Raw genomic sequence first — 22500 nt, 5'->3', positions numbered from 1 at the left:
TAGGCCTTGGATTAGCCAAATTGAGGGTTTTGGTTACCTTCCAAAAGGTGATCTGTGGAATGTGATCTGTGTTTTAGACCCACCAATGGATGTGTGTTTCTTAGATCTGTTTTTTCTCAGAAGGCGGTGCGCGGTAACGAACTATAACTGCGCCATCTTAAGCATTTCGCGGTTATTCGTTGACTTTGAATGGGATGGGAGGATAAGGGTTTTTTCTTTTTGTTTTTTAAACCAATAATTGTTATTGCCTTGTGGCGTTGTCGATCGAGGACAGAACGATAAATCTCTTGATCGTGTAAAATTCACTCCCACCCACAAACCCAACGTGGCCGGAAAATAAAATCAAAGTGGCACTGTCGTTACTCGTGGATATGAAAGTTACCGCGATTGTTTGAAATTGGCAGGCTGAAGTTTCCTTTATGCACTACTTAGTGTGATATAACAGCTGGATAATGGTTAGCCAGCAAGTCGGGCGCTTTTGTAGCCGCGAGAGGATTGGGGCCCGTCCCAATCCACTTGGGGCTACAAAAGACCCTGTTCGCAGGCCAGATAATGGTGTAAAAGCACTGGGAGCTCTCAAATGCGACAAGATACCCAAAATAATGCATTTATGTGAGGTGATCCCCTTTGCTGAAATATAACCCTGGGGATAGTACTCAGTCTTAGTTTTGAAAGTACTGTGACTGTGAAGCGTGTTGTTGATACTCTTATTCTGAAAACGTTATCAGTGGCGTCGTCAGTTTTAATATTGTAGGTAGTGTGTACTGTAAATAATACGGCAAATTAATAAAAAAATTAACAATGAAAAAATTTTAAAAAAGACATGTAAAAGAAGTCTACTATTTCTCCAACAGGCATAAGTTTACTCTTTAACAAATCCTTTTTAAGGAGCTGTGCCATGTGTTCAAAGTTCCTAGCACAGGTGACAGGGTCTTTTTGAATTAGGTCTGATTTTTGTTGCAAGGTCATATTGTTAATCTCATTATCAGTTAGATCTCTTTTTCTCTACAAGTCTACTAAAGATTTTCAAAAGATGTGAACGCCTCGTTTCTGCTGCAGAAAATGAGCAGAACCATGTGGGATTACCTTTTTGCATTTTTCAAAATATAGTGGTGATCCTCTCAAATTTCTCAATATTCTAAACCATTCATCAAGATGTATTAATTTATTTACACAATCATCTGATTTTAGGTCACCTGCGTATTTCTTCCCTTTGGATTTACATTTTCGAAGAGACAAAGACGCCGCTATTTTGAATTTGTTTGATTTGATTTTCAACTTATAAAAGATCTTCGGTACTGATTGTGCAATTCTCCTATCTTGACTTCTTAATTCCTACTAACACACTCTGCTGAAACAAACTGGTATTTTTCTATCATTGTTATTAGGTCTGTTTTTACCACAGAAAATTGTTGGGAATGCCAACAATTCAGTCTTTGTCCATAAATATACCTAATAGTCTATTACCCTCTCCTGGTGCGAAGCTATTGTAGATACCTTCTCTAAATTTCAGTGATATCTGGTTGTTGCAGTAAAGTATCTGTGACACCAGACGGTCGTTCTTCTACTTCGCACCACTCATCATCACTGTTGTCTGTGTTATTATTGTCATTAGAGTTTGTTGCAATCTCATCAATACGTCTATCGACGGATACTTGTTCATTTTGAATGTTTTCAGCAAAAGTTTGAATGTAAATCAGGAACACTGCTACTTGTGGTAGCAACTTTTTGAACATTTAACACTATTCATCATGATAGGCTAATTAGGTCAAACTTTCGGTTACGCAGGAGTGACAAATTTGCATACAGATTCACCACAAAACTCGTGGATAATATCCACGAGTAAAAAGGACATTCTTTTAATCTATGATCAGTTACAAAGCATAAAACTTGTCCATCCTTCTGGAATCGTTGCCTCTTCGCTTTGAACAGTCACTATTTTTTGTTGTCAATACATTTTAATTTTTTTTTCTAGTTGATTGATTAGGAGAATTTTTTTGCTGGCTGAGAGGAACAAGACAATTATATCTGAACGGAATGTAAGCAATTTGAATTAGAATCGAAAAGCGCTCGGCTTACCCACAAAGACCTACTTTGTGGCCGAACCGAAAACGGGATCAGGTTTATTAAAAATATTCTCTGAATGAATGAAAGACGTATGAATGAAAGACATAGAGCGGTTTTCAAATGAGTGTCGTAAAACCAAAACCAAAGTAATTACTTTAGCCAACCAAAAAGGGCGGAGACAATCCAGCAAACCAATGAAAACTCGAAGTACAGTCAACTCTCTCTAAGACGGACACCATCGGGACTGGCCTCAGCTGTCCGTCTTAGAGAGGTGTCCGGCTTATAGAGAGTCGATGTAAGATGACCCCAGGAATTTTAAGATAATAATGCTGAACCTGTGCACAGTTAATATGCGTCTGTTTAAAGTTTGTTTTAAGTGAACGAAACCTACCTGTTTAAAATTACAATACAATTCGGTTGTCAACTCCAAGTTATTTTTCGAATGGGAAAATGAATGATTTAATTTTAACTTGTACTGTATGTATTCCGGCGACAACCCAAGAGCGGTCAATGAAATGTCTGGTGTTAAAAAGATTCACGTACAAGAATTTTTCTTCCCAAATCGTAATTTGCGGTCACATTCAGCACCTCATAAGTGTCTGTTTACGATTTCAAAGTGTCCGTTGTCCGTCTTATGGAGGTGTCCGTCTTATAGAGAGTTTGGCTATAATAAAATGACTACGGAAACGGCCGGGACCAGCACCACGTGTCCGTCTTACAGAGGTGTCCGTTAAGAGAGAGTCGACTGTAATTACACGGAGCCGGCACAAACTGCGGGAAAATGTGCACGAGCAAGCCACGATTGGCTTGAAAAAGTGGCGCGAGAACTTTGAACCAATCACTGAGTGAAGTAATGCAAAACCAAAGTAATTGGCTAATTACTCTCGACACTCAATTGAAAACCGCTCTATATTTGAACTGCGACAGGAAAATATAAAATCAATATATGACTTTCATATATTCCGACTGTATTCTCTACGGGATTATCATTAACTCAGAAGGCTGGCTTGATAGATCTTGATAACTCGATGCAACGGTAAAGCAGAGCTCATGGGTTCAATTTTCCTATTCAAGCCTGAATTTTCCAATATTTCATTTTGCTGCCGCAAACATGGCGCTCATAACTGCGACAATCATTTCAAGGCTTAGTGGTTAATAGAATGGAACGCTGGAAAATTGAATTTTTCCAGGTATTATTCTGTCGCAGAATTCCTGCATATTTAAAAAAACGGGAAAAACTATCACCCCTGAAAATTTCAAAGCTTGATAAGGAGCAAGATCATTTTGAAAAAAAAGAAGTTGCGCAAATTGACACTGGTGAGAATATTTTGAATTTGTATTCATCCCGACTCGGGCATCTATTTTTATGAAACTCTATCCATTCTCGTCCCCAGAGCCCTCCGTTTCTTTTAGTTACTGACTTGTAACAATCAATTGGTAAAACGGGATAACATCATTTCAGAAGAAAAACAAAATTTTTCCAGGAATCTGGAAATTTTGGTCACATAGTTTTCCCGGAAACATTCAGGAATTTCAGTGTGAATAGGAAATTGGTTAAAAGGACAATTGAATCTTAACTTACCAGGTGCATTTTGGGGTATGGAGATGTTTCATGCGCCCATAGTCGATAGAGGGGAATGGCTATGAAACCCGACAAGTTTCTTTGTTGTAGTTTCTTGTTCTCTTCTTTGGCCTTGACCGGCACAAAACATAGCAATAGTACTGTCGAACTAACCAATAGAAACGTGTTGATTACGTAACTCATGCATGGTATATGAGCGTAAGTAAAACAAAAGATTGTGCACGGTCGTGGACTTTCCAGCGTAAATCTTGGCATCTTTGTTTGAAAAAGGGCTTTTGTTGTCGTGAGGAATTCTGGCAAAGAGCTTCGTCAAAACGGGAAAAATACAAATTTAATACAAGTTGCTTTATTAGTGCTTATATTCAGTTAATTGTATGCAATTTTTTTCATATTCCACAGTTGAAAGTTCCACCTGGTTTACTTTTGAGATAATGGAAGGAACAAAGAGGAACGGGGAGGAACTGGGAAGAACGGACAGCAGTGAGCCTATTCCTGGACCAATTCCCCTTTCCAACTCTGGTATGACGTTTTTATACCGTGTATATAGTGACTGTTTGGATGCGACTACTTATTATCCAAATGCATTAGTTATTGTACCGAAAACGCACGAAACAAGTAGAAATATTCCAAGCCCTTCGCGCGGCTGGTATGTTGGCTGATAATGTCCGCGGCTGAGAGATTGTCCGAAAAATGAATATTTGGCGGAGAAGCAAAGCAACGAGGGCAAACATGAAATTTTGGATAATAAATAATGATGTTTTGGTCTGTAGTATCACTGAATATTTCTACTGGTTATTTGTCTTTTGAATCGCCCTAGCGGGCTCATCAAGCTACAGCATAACTCGTAAAAATACTCAGCAATGCTACATACCAAAACATAAACTTCTAAAGAGATAAATATCGGGTTGCCTTCGACTCCAGTCGATCAGCCGTATTGCCTTGGAAATCAACCTAGGTATTGTCCACGTTAAATTATAAAATTTTACTAACGAACTCAGCTTAATGTCACGTCAGGCAAACCACTACTTCTACTTTTTGTATTTATTGCTTTGATCTCTTGATTGTCTGCACTACATTAACGAGAAAATTCTAGATTTAACACCTCGTCTTGTCTTAAAATAGTTCGTTTAGCCCCGCAAACCCTTGCTCCATGAACGCCTATATTTTATGGACCTAGTGTAGTCACGCTGTTTGTTTAATAGTGCAGAATTTTCATAGTATTAGCTTTCAATAAGGAGGCCGGAACCAGTTTCAACGCTTCCAAGTGACGCCCTTATTAGAAGGATCGGCACCACAACGTTGTATCATGTATTGGCAATATTGTGGTACCAAATGAAACACGAATTATTGCTGAACAAGATACTGTCATTATTGTGACGTAATATGCAAAGTTTTAAAAAATTATGTCTCACGGTCGTAAAACACTGTACTGAAAAAATGTTTTATGGTGCCGGAATAATTACAGTATTGGAATGCTCGCAGCGTTGTTAATTTCTTAAAATGTATTTTTTTTCCAGATATCTTACGGAAATTGTCTGAGCTTCCAAAAGCGTTTCCACATTTTGTCCGTCGACAAAAAGACGAGCTTTCAAACATTCTGACCTGTCTGCGTCCAGACAACGAGTGTCAATGCGTCTTACTACATGGAGCTCCAGGAATTGGGAAGACAACCTTGGCCATCAAGGCAGCCAATGAAATACTTGATGCTAACGATCGCGCACTGGTTGTATACATAAATTGCAAATACATTTATTCTTTCGCAGACTTTTCAGAAAAAGTCATTCGTCAAGTTTACCAATCACGTTATCCTGCAAACAGCCCAGAAGCTGAAGTCAAGAATCGTTTGATTGCACTGAACAAAAATTTCTTTATTCTTTTGTTGCTGGACAACTTTGAGTTTTTACTAGGTAATGCGAATGACAACGAACAGGAAAATCAACGATCGGCTGCATCTTTATGTCCCGCCGACAGTGAGGACCGAAGGTTGATCAAGGACTTTATCGGTGAAATTGCGGAGTGCGTAAGAAACGTTAAATTACTTGTTACTTCATCGAACATTGTTTGTTTTCGTCAAATTGGAAAAAAGACGATGACACTGGATCCGTTTTCACCAGAAGAAACCTTCGAGCTGTTAAAAAATGTACGCGGCGATCGAGTAACGGTCGAAACATCCAAGGAACTATGCGAAGCTTGTAATGGTATTCCGCTCGTTCTTTACACTTTGATGTCGTCAGCAATTAATCTGCCCGCCTTAGTGGCGTATATGAACAGCTCTTCTCCACACGATCCCGCCATTAACAAATCCCTGGACTATTGCTTCAGTAGACTAAGAACGCAGGAACAGCATACCCTTTTAAGTTTGGCTCTTGTTAGAGGTTGGTTCACGCTACCTAAAGTTGCCAAAGCCTTTTGTTCCGCTACGTCAAGTGAGCGTGATATCAAACGCCATGTTGTAGAACTGGGAAACTGCTCTCTCTTACAGCAAAATATGTTTGGGGAAACATGCCGGTATACATTCCCCTCGAACATTCGAGATTACTGCATACACAAGGCGGCATCAGAAGAGGGGTTTCGTGTGGTCTTCCGTGGCGCTCGTAATCTGCTCATCGACTACCTCATTTCTTTCTTGAAAGACACTTTAAAGAAGTTCTTAAGCAAAGATGCGGTGGAGTCAGCTATCGAGGACTTTGCATGGGAAAAAGAAAATGTGATTCAGCTTGTAGAGTGGATTGATTCGGGTGAAGTGGATGCAGAACGTGTTACGAAATGCATTGATGCCTTTAACGTGGCGGGAGAGCTGCTTTCAAAGATGATGCCGAAGTCCATGTTTGAGAAAGTCTACAAATCCTTGAGGCGGAAATGTAAAAAAATTGGAGACAAACGAAGACGCGGTGAATGTCTGACTTCCCTTGGAATCAAAGAAATTTTCAACTGTACGTGCAGAACTGGTCTGTGTAATAAAGCTACTGCACGAGCTCAACACTATTTGGAGAAAGCCACCAAAATCCAGAGTAAACTTGGCATCAACCATGGTAACAGCAGAGCCCAATGTCTCGCTAAGCTTGGCCGCTGTTTAGCAAAAAGTAATGACACCAGTGAACGAGGAAGAGGTATGATTGAGGACGCAATTCGCATCAGGCAAAACGCAGTGAGGACACCGGATGAAGAAGAAGGCGGCGAAAATGTCTGCCACGTCATGCTGGGTGCAACATTAAATGACAAGGCGGGTAAGTTGAAAGAAGAAAAACCTATCGCCACTCACATGCACGCGTTTTCCCGTTCTTTTGAATGTGGTACATGTAGTTGCTGGTTCACGACGCCGTTTACGCTTAGGTTGATTGGTTAGCATAATTACTTTCGTTGATGGGTTCAATTAAGCACTTCGTTGAAAACTGCTTCAAAGGCGCTGTTACACACAACTTGCAACAGCCAAAAATGTTGCAGGCTAAGTTGAAGAAATTGTTGCAAAAAATGGAACCGAGTTATACTTTCTGTAACGATTTTAACGAAATGTTTGTTCCGTTGCGCAGTGTGACATCTCTGTCTGCTTTTTGGCCCGCAATGTTGCCCTTAGCAACCACTTACGCATGCGGTATTTAATGGGGCTCTAGGGCCGAAAGCGCCATTTCGTTTAGGCTATTGCGGTGAACACAGCAAAACAAGTTGCTCGAATAATCTGCAAATGAACAGCGCGGCCTTAAAAAAAGCATAGTTGAAATTGCAAATGGTCACGAGACAAATTTTATTTGCTTTTTAGTGGCTCTTTCGCTTGAAAACCACCACCGACAGGCCGCAACAATCCGAGAAGAGGAAGTTTTGCCGATCTACAAAAAAAGATTAGGTGATCATCCTTTCACTGCTACCATCCTTAACCACCTGTCCAATGATCATCGCGATCTGAGGGAAATCGAAGCCGCTGAACGGTACGTGAGGGAAGCTTTGGAGATTCGACTGAATTTGTTGGACGTGCATATAGACACCTGCAAATCGCTGTTTGATCTTGCAATGGTGTTAAAGGAAAAGAGGGAATTCCAGGAGGCAAAGACCTATTTAGAGATATGCAAAGCGATGCAAGAGAACGTAGCGGATGACAACCCTATATTTGTTCAACAGTAAGTTCATCTCATCGGTTATGTGTTGTATTGACTTGCAGGGTTTATTCCATTCAGATCATAAATAAAGCAAAAAGGCTTTGAAAATAATAGGAAGCGTTGACCTTAATGTCCCGAGACACTTCTGCTCCAGTTCTGGTCCCTATCGGAAACTGCAAGACTTTAATTACCTTGATGATTGACGATAATTTAACACCAAATGAGAATTACGTTATGTCTAATAATGTACTTTGCACCGATCAGATTTTTTTAACGAGCTGTTGAGTTGAATTGAGTGTTGTAGATCGTCATACAGAAGAACAAGAGTGAATTATATAAAAATGTTGATCTATCACTTTGCGGTCTTGTCCCAGCACAGTCACAAATTGATTGTTTTTTAGATACACTTTGCGCGCGAAAGAAACAATGGGCCGCCAATTTTAACCAATCAGGAGAAGCCATGTAACGCGTGACTGCGTCTGCATGTTTTTTTCATGGACATGACAACTGTTTCTCGCGCGGGAACGGGTATTCTAAAAATAGACTCATTTGTGACTGTGCTGGGGACCCCACTCATGCCATAAGGCAACATTCTTATGTAATTCACTCTGGAGAAGAATTAAGTTGTGAGTATACAGGAAACGTGTCTCGTTGTGCGTTTTCGACAGTCCCGGACAGAAAAAAAGGAAAGGAACTTTAAGTGCCTACTCACTCTAGCGCTGGGGCACTAATTATAATTGGGGACACTGTAAAGTGAAATTAACAATCAACGCAAATCAAGTCAAATGTTGGTTTCTGAGGAGAGGGGAAACCGGAGTACCCGGAGAAAACCTCTTGGTGCAGAGTAGAGAACCAACAATCTCAACCTACATACGAGTCTGGGAATCGAACCGGGGCCACGTTGATGGGAGGCGAGTGCTCTCGTCATCTCTGCACCCCGAATTGTGCCCATTTCTCCTTAACGATGAACTTGGTCAGGGTTCAGCAGCAGTCCTTAGGGAACTCAAACAATGAGAAAAGCGATGGTGATAACAACTCTTAAGATAAAAATTTGTGTCAAAGTTTAATTTTGCAAGAACTACGTGATGAAAAAGATCGACGGACCAGTTGCATAGAGATTTTGCACACGGGACTTTGAGCTAACGAAAGATTTTTAACGAGGCGTTGAATTTATGACCGTGGCACATTTCTGAGCGTTATGAAACGCCTATAGTTACTTGGAACTAAGACCGACCAGGCGCGGGTTGCTCGAAGCATGATTAGCACTAACCAGCGTTCTTTAAATACCATGGAAGGTTTTGAAACCTTTTAACCAACGGTTACCGCTAACTTAACCAGGCCTGGAGCAACCGGCCCCAGGTCGATAGGGAGGAATCGTATTATCCAAACTTGCAGTTCTCCTTCGTATTATCCTTAAATTGGTGTCGTTTGCTTTTAATCTTTTCCTGCAGGACACAACCAGAGCTAGAAGCCGTTTGCTTGGAACTTGGTGAATTGCAACAAGAAGCCGCACCATGATTTATCCAGTTACACGGTGAATTGGTTTCGGTGTTACGTGGTTGAAGAAACTAAACAACTAACATAAAGTATTGCAAAGATGGCCATTGTATAAGTAAAAGGTTCATTGATTTTAGTTACGACAGTTTACTATGAGATTGTTACTAGCCGTAAGGGAGCCTTGATTTGTGCCTTAAGTTTCACACCTGTTAATCGGAAAATTACCAGAAACATCCCTGATATCAATAGATGTGTTTTCCGATGTTCACTCGGGGATGCTGGGAAAAAACCGAGTGCTCCCCGACCGTCGTCGTCGAAGCGATGGCCTCGAAAGCAAAGAGGGCGCACACATATTTTATTTCGTATATCGTTATTACTCATTCAATATATTTCCCTTGTTTTAATCGGCTAAGCATCAGCCAACTGACAAAAGGCTAACTTCCACATTGGATATTAATCGTTCAATAATGTAGAATATTTAACGGACAGGTACAAAAGTCAGACCGGATCAACTCATATCGCTGACCTCGGATCGAGCGAAAAACGGTTTTGTAAGCCAAAACTATTCGACGCAGCTTACCTCGATTTCACCAAGGTTAGCTTAAAGATTAGGGTTAGGGTGATTTTTTGAGGCCTTATCATAATTTTTTACGTCGATCCAAGGTGAGCGATGCTAGTTCGTCCCGTCCTACTTTTTTTATACTTGCCTGTATTTGAACAATAACGAATGACGTCACGTCATGAATTTTTCAATTTGAAACAGTTAAAAGGGGTACTGTCATGCTAAATTTGCTGTTTTTACGTCAAAATGGGTAAAAATCTAAATTAGTACTTAATTCACACGTACAGCATTCCTGACAACCCACTGACAAGAAATGAAATATATTTATGGCACAAAGAGCTATTCGTATTTAACTTTTGGTGCCTTCTGAAGACAAAGTCTCCAAACTCGAAAAAAATGGGTAGTTTTTTCAAGTTTCAATCCATTTCCATCCTCTCCATTCTTGGCTGCAAAAAACAAAGAACAGCTTCAATGCACTTCAATGACCGTTAGCAACAAATCAACAGCATTATTTCTTGGTTTTAATTGGTGCAAGGACGTCTTTTAGTGTTTTGAAGTTTGACTAAACTAGCGTGACACTGCCCCCTTAAAAATGCAATCGAAGACTTCGTATTTACTTTGGAGCTCTGAAAATATTGCAAATGAGGAAAGTAAATTTCATCATTTGTTACTGTTACATATCGTATTTGGTGTGATTTTAAGAATTATGCACGTCTCAGAGAGTTATCCGCCTTGGCCTTTAGCCTCGTTCGAAAGCTCTCTCTTTGATCTGTATAATTCTTCATAGGTTTCTCAGCCAATTCATTTATACAATAATTAGTGAATATTCCGAGGATAAGTTAGTTATAATCCTTTGGTGATGGGATATAATAAGTGTGCCAATTATCTTAAACCTGAGAGTGTATTTTTGAAAAAAAAAGGATGTATTATCACCTTAAATCATTTCTTGTGGGAAAAAGAATATACTTAGTGATTCACGATATGGTTTTCGAGAAAAGCGTTGCACTGAACATGCTATTCTAGATATAAATAATCAAACTGATTAATGTGAGTCAAAGACCCACATTTCACCCTTGCTCTCCAGTATCTCAGTGATTAGAGCATCCGACTAAATGACGGAAGGTCGTAAATTCGCATCTCATTTGGGGCTCGGATTTTTCCGAGTTCCCAGTGGGTTCAGTTGTAAAACCTTTCGTTGTGTAAATTGAAAATAGCATGGGCAATAGGATGTATTCATGTGGCATATTTATTGATTTAAAGAAAGCCTTTGACATTGTAGATCATTTAATATTATTGCAAAAATTGGATCACTATGGAGTACGCGGGGTAACAAATGAATGGTTTGCTTCTTATCTGCTGGGTAGGCAACCAACAACGTAAATCGGTGTTAAAAGCATATCAAAAAAGGAAGTAATATTATCAGATGTTCCACAGGGATCGGTGCTGGGATCGTTGCTTTTCCACGTCTACATAATTTGGTATATCTAACAGTTCTGGTCAGCTTAAATTTTATTTGTTGGCAGAGGATATTAACCTTTTGTATGCTGAAACCTTAGAGCGCTGGAGAATTAAAGTTAATGAAGAACTAAGTAAGATCTATGACTGGTTGATTGCTAACAAGTTATCATTAAATATAGAAAGATCTCACTTTGTTATTTTTCGACCAAGACAAAAGATACCGAACCATCAAGTAAACTTAAAGGTGTTTGACCATCATACTAATAGCTATATCTCTTTATAACGGGGCATTTTTGTTGACGGTGTCCTAGCTTTAACTCCCTAATCAACTACTATAAAAAACCGAGGATCCCTAACTTACATTACGGACCGAGAAAACGAGGTTAGTGAGACATTTATAGAGCGTTTTCACATGACGTCACAGCAGCCATGTTGGTTGTATTGCCATCCAACATGGCCGCCCTGCATGTCACTTGGGTGCGAACCAAGAATTGGTATGGGTGAAAATCCGAAAAACGAATAAAATGTATTGGCTTTTTAAAATATTTGCTTTAAAGATCTAAGAAAACAACGTTAAAATCTTCCTGGAAAATGTTGCACTAAAATTTCAAACAGTGTAGCAGGTCGGACAGTAGGTGGGTACTGTAGATATAACTGATTAGAGGGACTGTCGATTAGAGGGTAATGTGAAGTGCTAGTTTTCTACCCCATATAAACCATGTTAGCGTTAGCGCTACTAATGAAAATGGGCCCACACAAGGACAGAGAAAAGCTCTGACCAGGGTGGGAATTGAATCCACGACCTTCGGGTTAGATCACCGCTGCTCTACCGACTGAGCTACAAGGTGAGACGGGTCACGGCAATGTCACGGTAATGAACATGTACAAGTACAAGGAAGGGTCACGTTTTTGCAAACGTTGGCCCTGTAGCACTTATATTCTTATACGACGGTCCGCTAAATTGGCCAATCATAGAGCGTATACTATCTGAGAGATATGATAAATATTTGGAACAGCTTCTCTCACCAAGTGATGTCACCTAAACCAATCAATGAACACGGCTTTGATTACGTCTCTTTTGCCTAAATTATTTTTGAATTGACGCGGTAAATAGTTGTTCGTGCCAAACAAACTACAGTGCAAAAATGGATAAAAATTAATTAAATTAAATTATTATCTTTGGAAAGAACTAAGCTCTGATAGAGGCTCATGCTTGCTTCTCCAACGAAGACCAGTGTTTACGTGCTCTGCATGCACTTTGGTTTTTAACTTTATACATTCCCTTCCTGTTCTCTGCGAAATTCAAACAGTCAACTCTCTCGTTCAGAATGGAAATGAACTCTTTTTGACAACGTTCTTCAAATTCATTTCCTGAATAGTTCGGCTAAAGTGGAAAACTGAAATTATGACGAAAAAGTTTGAAGCAAGTGAATTTGCTAGTTAGTGACTATGGCCTTCGTCGATCGCAAGATTCTTTCAAACGAACTCCGAACACTGACGAGTTGGGACATGGATGCCTCATATCGGTTCTGAGTGTATAACTAGTCATAACTTGATTTTCTCGCTCAAGACTAAGAACTGAACTCAGTTCTAAAATTTATATTTAAATTTTACTTTTTAGGTTAGGTTGCAATCTAGGGAGTTTTCAATAGACCATTGTACAATAATGATAACTTAATCATCGAAAAGATCATATTCCTGCTCTGGGAGCATACCGTAATGCAATCTAAGCATGACGTGGTCCTTGCCACCTGTTGACGGAGCACTAAAATGGTTTAAAATCACATGTTAAATCAAACACTCGACTGATGAACACGTTGTGATAACGTTGAAATATTTCTGTTAAACACTGTGATTGTTTTTTGGGTCACACGTAATGAAACTTGTAGAGCCAAAACGTTATGAAACGAGACGCGTAAAAATGGCGTTTACGTGTGATGCCTTTTCTGACAGCAAAGTAGATTTAGGGAAAACGAAAGTGGTTATCTGGCCTAGAACGCTCACAGTTAGAGAGGGAATCAGTAAGAAGAAAGAGCCTTAACCAAATTCAAGAAAGAAATTTAGTAAAAAGAAGGTGTAAATAGGGTCCTGAAAGGGTAATTAACCTAATGGGATTTTGCCCCCGGGATTGGGAAGTAAAAAGGTCCTTAATGGGAATGGGATCAGCATTATCAGAGGTTGTCAGGTATTATGTCTTCTCAAAATTCCGGATATCAAATCATATTTCTTGTAAGTTTTGGATTTCACGGTCCGCCATTATTCACATTCAAAACTGACCGATTGGACTTCAGAGGGATGGATCCAGAGTGACATCAAAGTTAATATAGTCTTGAAATCCAAAGAAAAATAAGAATTGATTTTTTGGTAACAGGGGCACTTTCATGACAATTGAAATCTCTTTCTGATTGAGAGGATTCCTTTTTCAAGTTCTCCAAGGCGATAAACGAATATGTGAAATGACGTGGTTATGCTAGGTAAAGACGCTTGTGAGAGGCGTCGCATAAACAGCACCAATAGCATTTTTCAATGATTGGATTTGGCACACGAAATGATAAAGATACTGCGTAGTTACTCATTATAACAGCTGTGTCTTGATGATAACCACTGTGACGCTCGTCAAATATCCAGAAACCAAAGCCTACGGTGACCAATGGAATACTGAGAAAATTAGTTCATTATAATCTACCGGTACCCATTGTGCGCATTTGCTTTAAACACAAATTAATTCAATGCGACTCTGTTAAAGAATCAAAATAATTACTCTGACTAATCGGAATAGTTGGAAAAAGAGAGAAGAACTGATTAGCATTCGAGGCAATTGTACCTACAATCTTGAACAGAATAAAATAGAACAGAAATGCCCCCTTTCGACTAAATTAAGGATGAAGCCGCGTGAAGGCAACAAGGCGCCATTTTCCCATCACTGACTTTGGGGGGAGGGGTGGTCTCAATTTTCCATTTAATTTGTTGTCTTTGGTTTTCATTGGTTGAAAAAGTGGTTCAAGGCTTTTAAGTACCATAGTTAGCATAACACCGAAAAACAAAAGGCAATCACAAAGTGACTTTTGCCATTTAACTTACTATCTTAATAACTCGCTGTACGATTAACTTGATGGCTTTATACCCCTTATTCCAAAATGGCCGCTATTTTAGTATTCTTTTGTTTCCATGCAAATTGGCCCTAATGGCCTCGCTTTCAAACGTAAAATTCAAAAGAATATTTAACCTTGAACGAGGCCATAAGGGCCAATTTGCATGGAAAGTAAAGAATACTAAAATGGCGGCCAAATGGAATAAGGTGTAGACCCTGGTTTTACCACGGAACACGATGCAACCGCTCCGTGGCCATTGTGTTTTGTGTAAAAAAAGCATCAGTAGTCAAACTCGTCCCCAGGGTTCCCTTTTGTCATCCCCGTCGCTGACCAAAAGGATCGCGGCCTCTGGGAACGAGATTGATCAGTAGTCTGAGAAATTTGTGCATGCGCAAATCAAATGCTTAAAATACAGGATAAAAATCGGATCGGAACGGGTAGTGGTACCTCTGGACGCATTTCCAAAGCGCCGTACCATGTTCATGCACCTCGAGATCTCGACACGCGGATCTCTTATACCGGAGCTAGCTTTCAGACAGATAGGGAGAGAAAACGTTGGCCCCTGGACCTTATGTCGGGCCCAATAAAATCGCAGAGAATTCTTTCCGAGGGAGCAACAAAAAACGACAGTTAAACTGTCACAAACTGGACACTGGATTCTGGTAAACAGATTTATTCCTTAGCCACACAATAGTTTTGCTTAAAGGATAACGGAACTCCGAATGAATCTGCAAACAACTTGCAAACTTATATGAGTCCTAATATAGGAAATATACTGCAAAGGTTGGTCAAGACAACGTGAACATAGGCGTTGTTACAATATTTCGGCTGGCCAACACCAGCCTTCTTCAGGTTTATTGAATGGATAAATGCTTGTTACAAGATCTTTATATTTACCGGAAATGACATAAAAAGGCTACGTGATGTGTAAAATTATTAAAAACGGAAATGCATAAAAAATAGGAAAGAGAATAATACATGATAACAAGATAAAAGAAACAAAAGAAAATTAAAAGGTAGCTAAACTAAATTACATTTCATCTCTTCTGTTAAGGCCTGCGGGCTCCAGTGTTTTTCCTCTGTGTATGAGGAATGCGTCACGAGCCTTTCTGATGGAGTCACGGCTAGTGTGCAGTCGTTCGAGCGGTATAAGGATCATGTGATCCTCCGCGTGACCACTGGTCAGGAAGTGTCGTGAAACCGCAGTGGGCGTATAACTACAAAAGGGGTTTATAATAGGTCGGCTATGTTCATTAAAGCGGTCTTAGGGTTGAGGTCTAATATAGTATTGTTGTAAATTTTACAGATGAAGAGCCACCTTTCAGTGGAAACACTGTAATAAAGCGATTATTATCATTATTATTATTATTATTATTATTTTATTATTATTATTATTATTATTAGTATTGTTATTATTATTATTATTATTATTATTATTATTATTATATCCTATTACGTCATGCAGTCCGGAATGTTCTTTCCCCAAATAACTACACGTATAACCAAATTGTAGTACATTCTTTCAGACATTAATTAAGAAAATTACAAGACCTAAAAGCTTCTGCGTAATGAAACATGAGTTCACAGGAGAACTTTCCAGAATATTCTAGGGCATTACAGACTCTTTATAGAACACAGGAGCTAACATCGAGCCCATTTTTTTCTTTTTAACGAAAAGAAACTAGGAAATGGAACTCGTAAATTCCAACTGGAAAAGCTTTTTTAAAAGTTTGTGTTTTTGCGCAAATTCTTGGAAACACGTTCGGACAATATGGGAACCAGTGACGCATAATAAAGATCTTATTTACAGCGAAAACTAACCCAAGACCTTAACCCAAGACCTAAAAGCTTCTGCATAATTAAGCATGAGTTCACAGGAGAACTTTTCAGAATATTCTAGGGAACTGAAAGATTCTTTACAGAACACAGGAGCTGACGTTGGTCCCATTTTGTTTTTACGAAATGACCCTGGCAACTCTCGAACTGGTATGAAACAAGAGAAATGAGGAATTGGAACTCGTAAATTTCCAACTGGAAAAGCCTTTTCCAAGTTTGTGTCTTTCCGCAAATTCCTGGAAACGCGTTCGGACAATGTGACGCATACAGCTAAGATTGGGTTATGCTTACGACGCATGCGCAAGCGACGTATGCATGATCATTTGAGTTATGGCATTGACAACAAACCAGCTCTGAACCTTCTTTAAGCATAACTGATGTTCTTAATTAATACACGATGAGCAAAATAAAACTGATTTACACATTTGGCTCGTAGATTGTTGTCCAGACCCAATTTTCGAGTTGTTTTGTATCGCAATACAGCTTAAATCAAGCCCATTTAAGTACTCCTTCAATCGAGAAAGATCTTAGAAGGCATTCTTGTCCGGATGTTGGCGTAATAAAACGGCCAACAAACCGAACGAGGAGGCCACTACTTCCATTTCCGAGCAAGCTTTGCCTGGCTTATGAGCGGTGTAAGACGCACCAGTGACGTCACTTACTAATTGGCTAAACTGAGCCGTCGGCAAGGCGCAACGATTTCATACCTGATTGGGCAAATTCTTCAGGATACGTTGAAACTACCACACTTTGCTTGAAATAACGCATGGGGCGCATGGAACAAATATGGTGGCTCACTACGTACCATTTTTTTTTTTCTTCGGAAAGCTCAGCACTGATAACGCGAGTGAAGGGACTAAAGCCCTTCCTCGGCGCCATCTTCAACGGTGAACTGAACGGTGAACTGTTTGTCAACTCGCGAGGACGAGGCAAGTCACGGGGTGAAATATAAAACTTTTTTACCGCAACGCGAAACCATGCTAAAATAACATTTCCCAGATGCCGAAGATACGAGGGATGGGAGATGACTAAACCGCAAGCGACAGATTATAACGCCTGCCGCAACCGCACCAGAAAAATCTCAGCAGGAGGAGATACTTACAGTAGAGGTCACTTGCGTCCCCTCATGATCATTTCCCAGAAAATTTCCACAATGCTGACGACATGAAAAGTAATCGATTGTCATACCATTAACTCTGTGCATTGTTAACCTTACCAATTAGATCCAGTGGGTGTGGAAATGTCATATAAACAAACAAGGCGCAATTAAAAGGGTGTTAGCTAAATTTTGGTGCCATGTTTGATCAAGTCTTCACTTAGAGACGTATCATAAGTTTGATAACAAGGTAAGGGCAGAGCTGTTAAGATCTTTACATAGTATATTTAAAACGAAACAGTTAAGATTGCCTCTGAATTAACAGTCGGTTCCGCTCAGTCCGATTCCATCCAGTGACGATTCCATTTTTGAAATTTGGCTGCGAGACTCTCTGATTGAACTTCCGTGATTCAGCGGCAAAGGTGGTTTTCCTCAGTCACTTGAAAAGTTTGAGTTTGTTTAACATATAAGAGAATCGAACGCGCGGTGATTTGTAGAGGGCGAACGCATAAGTTAATTTCGATAAATAAGGAAACAAGCTTCTTGTCGCAGTTACCGTCTACTTAATTGGCATGAATGTTCTGCAAGTTCCGCGGTCATCACTGCTGCATCTTGGTCTACCTCAATTACACACAACGTTTTTCACAAGTTTTGCCGATTTAGGAATGATAATTATTCTTTAAGAAAACTGAAATAGTGTACGTTAAATGACCAAATTTAACGTGTTGTTATTAGCATGAGGAAAAATCTAACGAAGAAAGTTAACTCCCTACACTATCGTCATCGTCTGCCGAAGTCCATTTCGAAGAAATTCAGTTCCACGAAGAACAAATTTGACGTTGCTCGAAAGAAACTTAATTTAAGCATCATTTTAATATCAATGTTAGGAAACTTTTTAAGAACGACGTTTGTCGCTTTTTCTGGGAAAAATTTTCAGTTCAGTGTGTAGTGTCAGTCATCCATAGATGAGTGAGATCCGTTTTTCTCAGAAGGCAGTTTGCGGCAACGAAAACGTCACTTTTAAACTACAACTGCGCCATCTTTAAGCATCTCGCGGTTATTGTCTCGTTCAGTTTGAATGGGATGGAAGTATTATAGTTTTTTCTTTTTGCTTCTTAAACCAATGATTTGATGACAAAAATTACGGGCAGAAACGTACTTATTAAAGACAACGTTTCGGTGTCCTCATGACACCATCATCAGGTCAAATATAATATTTTACAGATAACTCGAATATTAATGTTCAAGATTAAGTTGAAAGTCCCTAGAGGTTAGGTGAAAAGTTTTGCCTTTATCGAGTCACTTTGGATATTCAGACACGGTTTGTGCTCGCGAATAAGGAACATTTCATACACAAGACAATCAAATTTGCATGAGCATTTCTTAAGAATGCGCAACATGTCAGATGTTATTGTTCTTGATTGATGTTGACTTTGGCTGTGATTGAATATCGAACCAGATCTTTTTTGCTCATCGATCCGTTGGTAGAGATGTCGAAAAGCGGGAAAAAACCCTCTTAAAGCTAAAATGAAAATTATCACCTCTGAAAAATTCAAAGCTTGATAACGATCCAGATCATAATTTCGCAAATCTACATTGGGGAATCTTTTGTATTTTAAGTAATCCCGACTTGCGCATGCACTTTTATGAAACTGCGAACTGGCTTCTATTCATAACACTCCTAATGATATGCGAAAATGAAATAACACGGAATACCAGCATGTTATTGGCTAGGCGTGCATAAAACACGTGCATGACACTACGGGAAAGCTATAAATACGCTTTGGTCGAGATGCACTTCCTTCTTGCTCAGTCATCCCCATCCCCCTACCGATCCACGTGGGTCGTACCTTTTCTGACTAGCCCTAAGCTGTTCCAGCTTGGCTTAGACCGCTGATTGATATTTCACCCCATTCCTTAATTCAATTGAGCATGAATGGGAGTGTTGTTGAATAGATTACTATCCAGTCTTCCCCAGAGTCCTCCATTGTGTAGTCACGTGGTCAGCAAACTGGTTTATAACAATCAATTCGCTATTTTCTCAAATCCCGTAATACATCTTGTTTACCCCCAAAAAACTTGCATAATCTTTCATCTCAGTTGCAATGAAATCGCAGAGATAAAAAGCTTCCAAGGGTGACGTTAACTTAAGTTACTAAAAGTTACCGACAATGCAAAACATTCAAATATATCAGTAATTTTAAAGCTTGGAGTGTCGACTGGATTTGGGACTAAGATGAAAAAAAATTTCCGGTCGATTTTTAATTACATAAAGTGGCTGCCACCGACATCCAACGTAAAAAATCGGCACGTTCTAATTACTTCCAAAAGGAACATGCCCAAATTTTGGAAGATGTTGTTTTCTCTCCGGCGAAGCATCATAAAACTAACCGTAACTGTCACAAACTGGACACTGGATTCCGGAAAACAGATTTCTTCTTTAACCGCACAACAGTTTTGCTTAATTTTGAAGGATAAGCGAACTCCAAATGAATCTGCAAACAGCTTTCCAACTTGCAAACAGCTTGCAAACAACTTGCCAACTTATATTAGGAGAAGGCGTAGCTCACAAGGAGCAGGCGTAGCTCAGTTGGTTAGTGCGCGGCTTTCTGAGCAAGAGGTCCCCGGTTCGATCCTCGGTGACTTCAACGTCTGTTTCGACTTTCCTCTGATCTGTGTAGCTATAGCTTCAAATACTCGGAAAACGGAGCACTGACAGAGGGCGCATCGCCGGCTTCCATTGACACCAGCCTCGTAGCTGAAGCAATTACCGACGTTAACAAACGACGTTATGCAGTCCGGAATCTTCTTCCCCTAAATAACTAAACCAAATTGTGGTACATTCTTACAGACATCAGGAAAACTACAAGACGTAGAAGCTTCTGCATAATTAAGCATGAATTCGCAGGCGAACTTTCCAGAATATTCTAGGGCAATACAGCTTCTTTACAGAACACAGAAGCTGGTATCGGGTTCATTTTAGCCTGCGTAGCTTGGGGTTTTGTTGGCGCGAGATGCAAATTAACGAGCGGCGAAGCCTCTCCGAGAATGTGGAGGGGCGCTGTGAAATACCGATAGCTATTTTGTCTTTACGAAATGACCCTGGCAACTCTCCAACTGGTATGGAATGAGAGAAATGAGGAAATGGAACTCGAAAATTCCAATTGGAAAAGCCTTTTTACAAGTTTTTGTTTTTCCGCAAATTCCTGGAAACGCGTTCGGACAATATGGGAACCAGTGATGCACAATAAAGATCTTATTTACAGCTAAAACTAACCGCTGGGAATGGGTATGCTTATGACGCACGCGCAAGCGACGTACACCTTGATCATTTGCTCCTTTTGTTAAAAGTCTTAAAACATAGACAGTATATATGTAATTAATTGCAAGTTAATTCGTTTGTGAATGTTCCTTGTGCTTGTGGTTGCGTTATGACAACAAACGAGCTCTGAACCTTCTTTAATTAAGCATAATTGAGTCATAATTGATGTTAATTTTAATACATGATGAGCAAACTAAAACTGATTTAACACTGTGTCTCACACATTTGGCTCGTACTTTGTTGTCCAGACCCAATTTTCGAGTTGTTTTGTAGAAATCGTTTCCCAGAAAAATTTTCTCAATTTCGACGAAATGAAAAGTAATCGGTTGTCATGCATTGTTAACCTCACCAATTAGATCCAGTGGGCTGGTACGTGTGGAAATGTCATGTAAACAAACAAGGCACAATTAGAAGACTGCTTAGCTAATTTTTGGTGCCGTATTTTATCAGGTCTTCACTTCGAGACGTATGGAAGTTTGATAAACAAGGCAAGGGCAGAACTGTTAGGATCTGTTGATAATATTTTTAAAGCTCAAACAGTTAAGATTGCCTCTGAATTAACAGTCGATTCCAGTTTTAAACTTTAACTTCGGGACTTACAATTGAAAGTGAACTTCCGTGATTCAGCGGCAAAAGTCTCTTGAAAAGTTTCAGTTTGTTAAACATATAGGAGAAGTTGCAGCAATTTGAACAGGGGGACCGCATAAGTTAATTAATGGCCATAAATAAGGAAACAAGCTTCTTATCGGAGTTACCGTCGAATTAATTAATTGAGATGAATGTTCTTCAAGTTCCTCGGTCATCACTGCTGCATCTTGGTCTCTCTTAATTAGCTTCACAACGGCAGGGCCGTAGCCAGAAAAAAAACTATGACTGAGGCAATGTCCATGGTTAAACTCTTTTCGTACGTATTTATGATGAGTATATTTTAAAGGCAATACTGGAATCACGCTTTATTGAAATCACGCAAAAATGACTGAGGCAAGTGCCTCGGTTTGCCTCATACTGGCTACGGCCCTGAACGGTGTTACTTACTTTATTTTATTCCCATTCTATGAGTTCTATACGTATCTAAGAAAAAGCGAATCACTTGATTTAAATTGCAGTTTGGGTGTTACTCAGCTGGATGTAATATTCCTTGTCCATATTCAAAATGGCTGAACTAGCCATAGCGCAACGACGACAGCAGAAACTCTCTACAAAGATCGCTTTCAATTTCAATTCAATCGCCAATTTAGCGGTGATAATTCTTCTTTACGAAAACTTAAATAGTGAACGTTAGATGACCAAATTTAACGTGTTGTTATTAGCATAGGGAAAGATCTAACGAAGAAAATACATTCCCAACGCTATCGTCAGCAGAAGTCCCGCGTTGCGATGAAATACGGTATCAGGAAGAACAAATTACTAGAAAGAACCTTATCATTTTCAAGTGTTAGGGAAACAGGGATTTCTGTCGCTTTTTCTGGGACAAAGTATTGGAAACAAGATAAACTTTTTCCGGCTTTACACTAGACGGATAACATGAGAGACGCATAATTCGTCTGGACGGATCACAGGCTCCCCAAGCTGAAAATACGTGGTGTATTAAACAGTTTGTGTAGATAGAGAATTGTATGGGAAAATCACCGATCGTAAAAAACTTGTGTAAACAACTATCTCATTGGAAAAAAAGATTTCCTACCTCAAATTTGTGACGAACTTGTCTCTTTTGCCGAGTTTAGAGCCATTCTGACGCCGTTTAGTGAAGTTATCCGGAAGGCCGTTACTAAAATAATAGGAAGGCCGACCACTCCATCCATCGTTAGCCAGACCTCACTCCACAAATCGTTTTCTCCTCAACAGGAAAAGTCCCGAATCGCAATAAAAACAACAGTTCCATAAAGCCCAATAAATT

At 39.6% G+C, this 22500-nt stretch overlaps 2 protein-coding genes across 6 annotated transcripts in view; both read left to right on the top strand.

Annotated features, from left to right (window-relative positions):
- LOC138038451 (uncharacterized) overlaps window positions 1-10226 on the top strand; it is an 85147-nt gene extending 74921 nt beyond the window's left edge. Inside the window, exons 4-7 of the mRNA XM_068884318.1 lie at window positions 4049-4168; window positions 5167-6876; window positions 7407-7761; window positions 9192-10226. Coding sequence (XP_068740419.1) covers window positions 4081-4168; window positions 5167-6876; window positions 7407-7761; window positions 9192-9258 — 2220 coding nt within the window. The 5' untranslated portion in view covers window positions 4049-4080 and the 3' untranslated portion in view covers window positions 9259-10226. The remainder of the gene's footprint in view (window positions 1-4048; window positions 4169-5166; window positions 6877-7406; window positions 7762-9191) is intronic.
- LOC138038450 (uncharacterized) overlaps window positions 1-22500 on the top strand; it is a 110109-nt gene that overhangs the window by 1770 nt on the left and 85839 nt on the right. For 3 of the 5 annotated variants that reach the window (XM_068884317.1, XM_068884316.1, XM_068884314.1), the window contains exon 1: window positions 17482-17531. The exons of 1 other annotated variant lie outside the window; for it this stretch is intronic. The gene's annotated coding sequence lies outside the window, so the exon portion shown is untranslated. Of the gene's footprint in view, window positions 1-17481; window positions 17532-22500 lie in introns of those variants that run through there. One more of the 5 variants, XR_011130235.1, reaches the window with a different exon arrangement.

The sequence above is a fragment of the Montipora capricornis genome, chromosome 2, assembly GCF_036669925.1.
Source record: "Montipora capricornis isolate CH-2021 chromosome 2, ASM3666992v2, whole genome shotgun sequence".
Taxonomy (NCBI): Eukaryota; Metazoa; Cnidaria; class Anthozoa; order Scleractinia; family Acroporidae; genus Montipora; species Montipora capricornis.
Note: the sequence above shows the minus strand (reverse complement) of the source record. Positions and strands in the feature narration are given on the sequence as shown.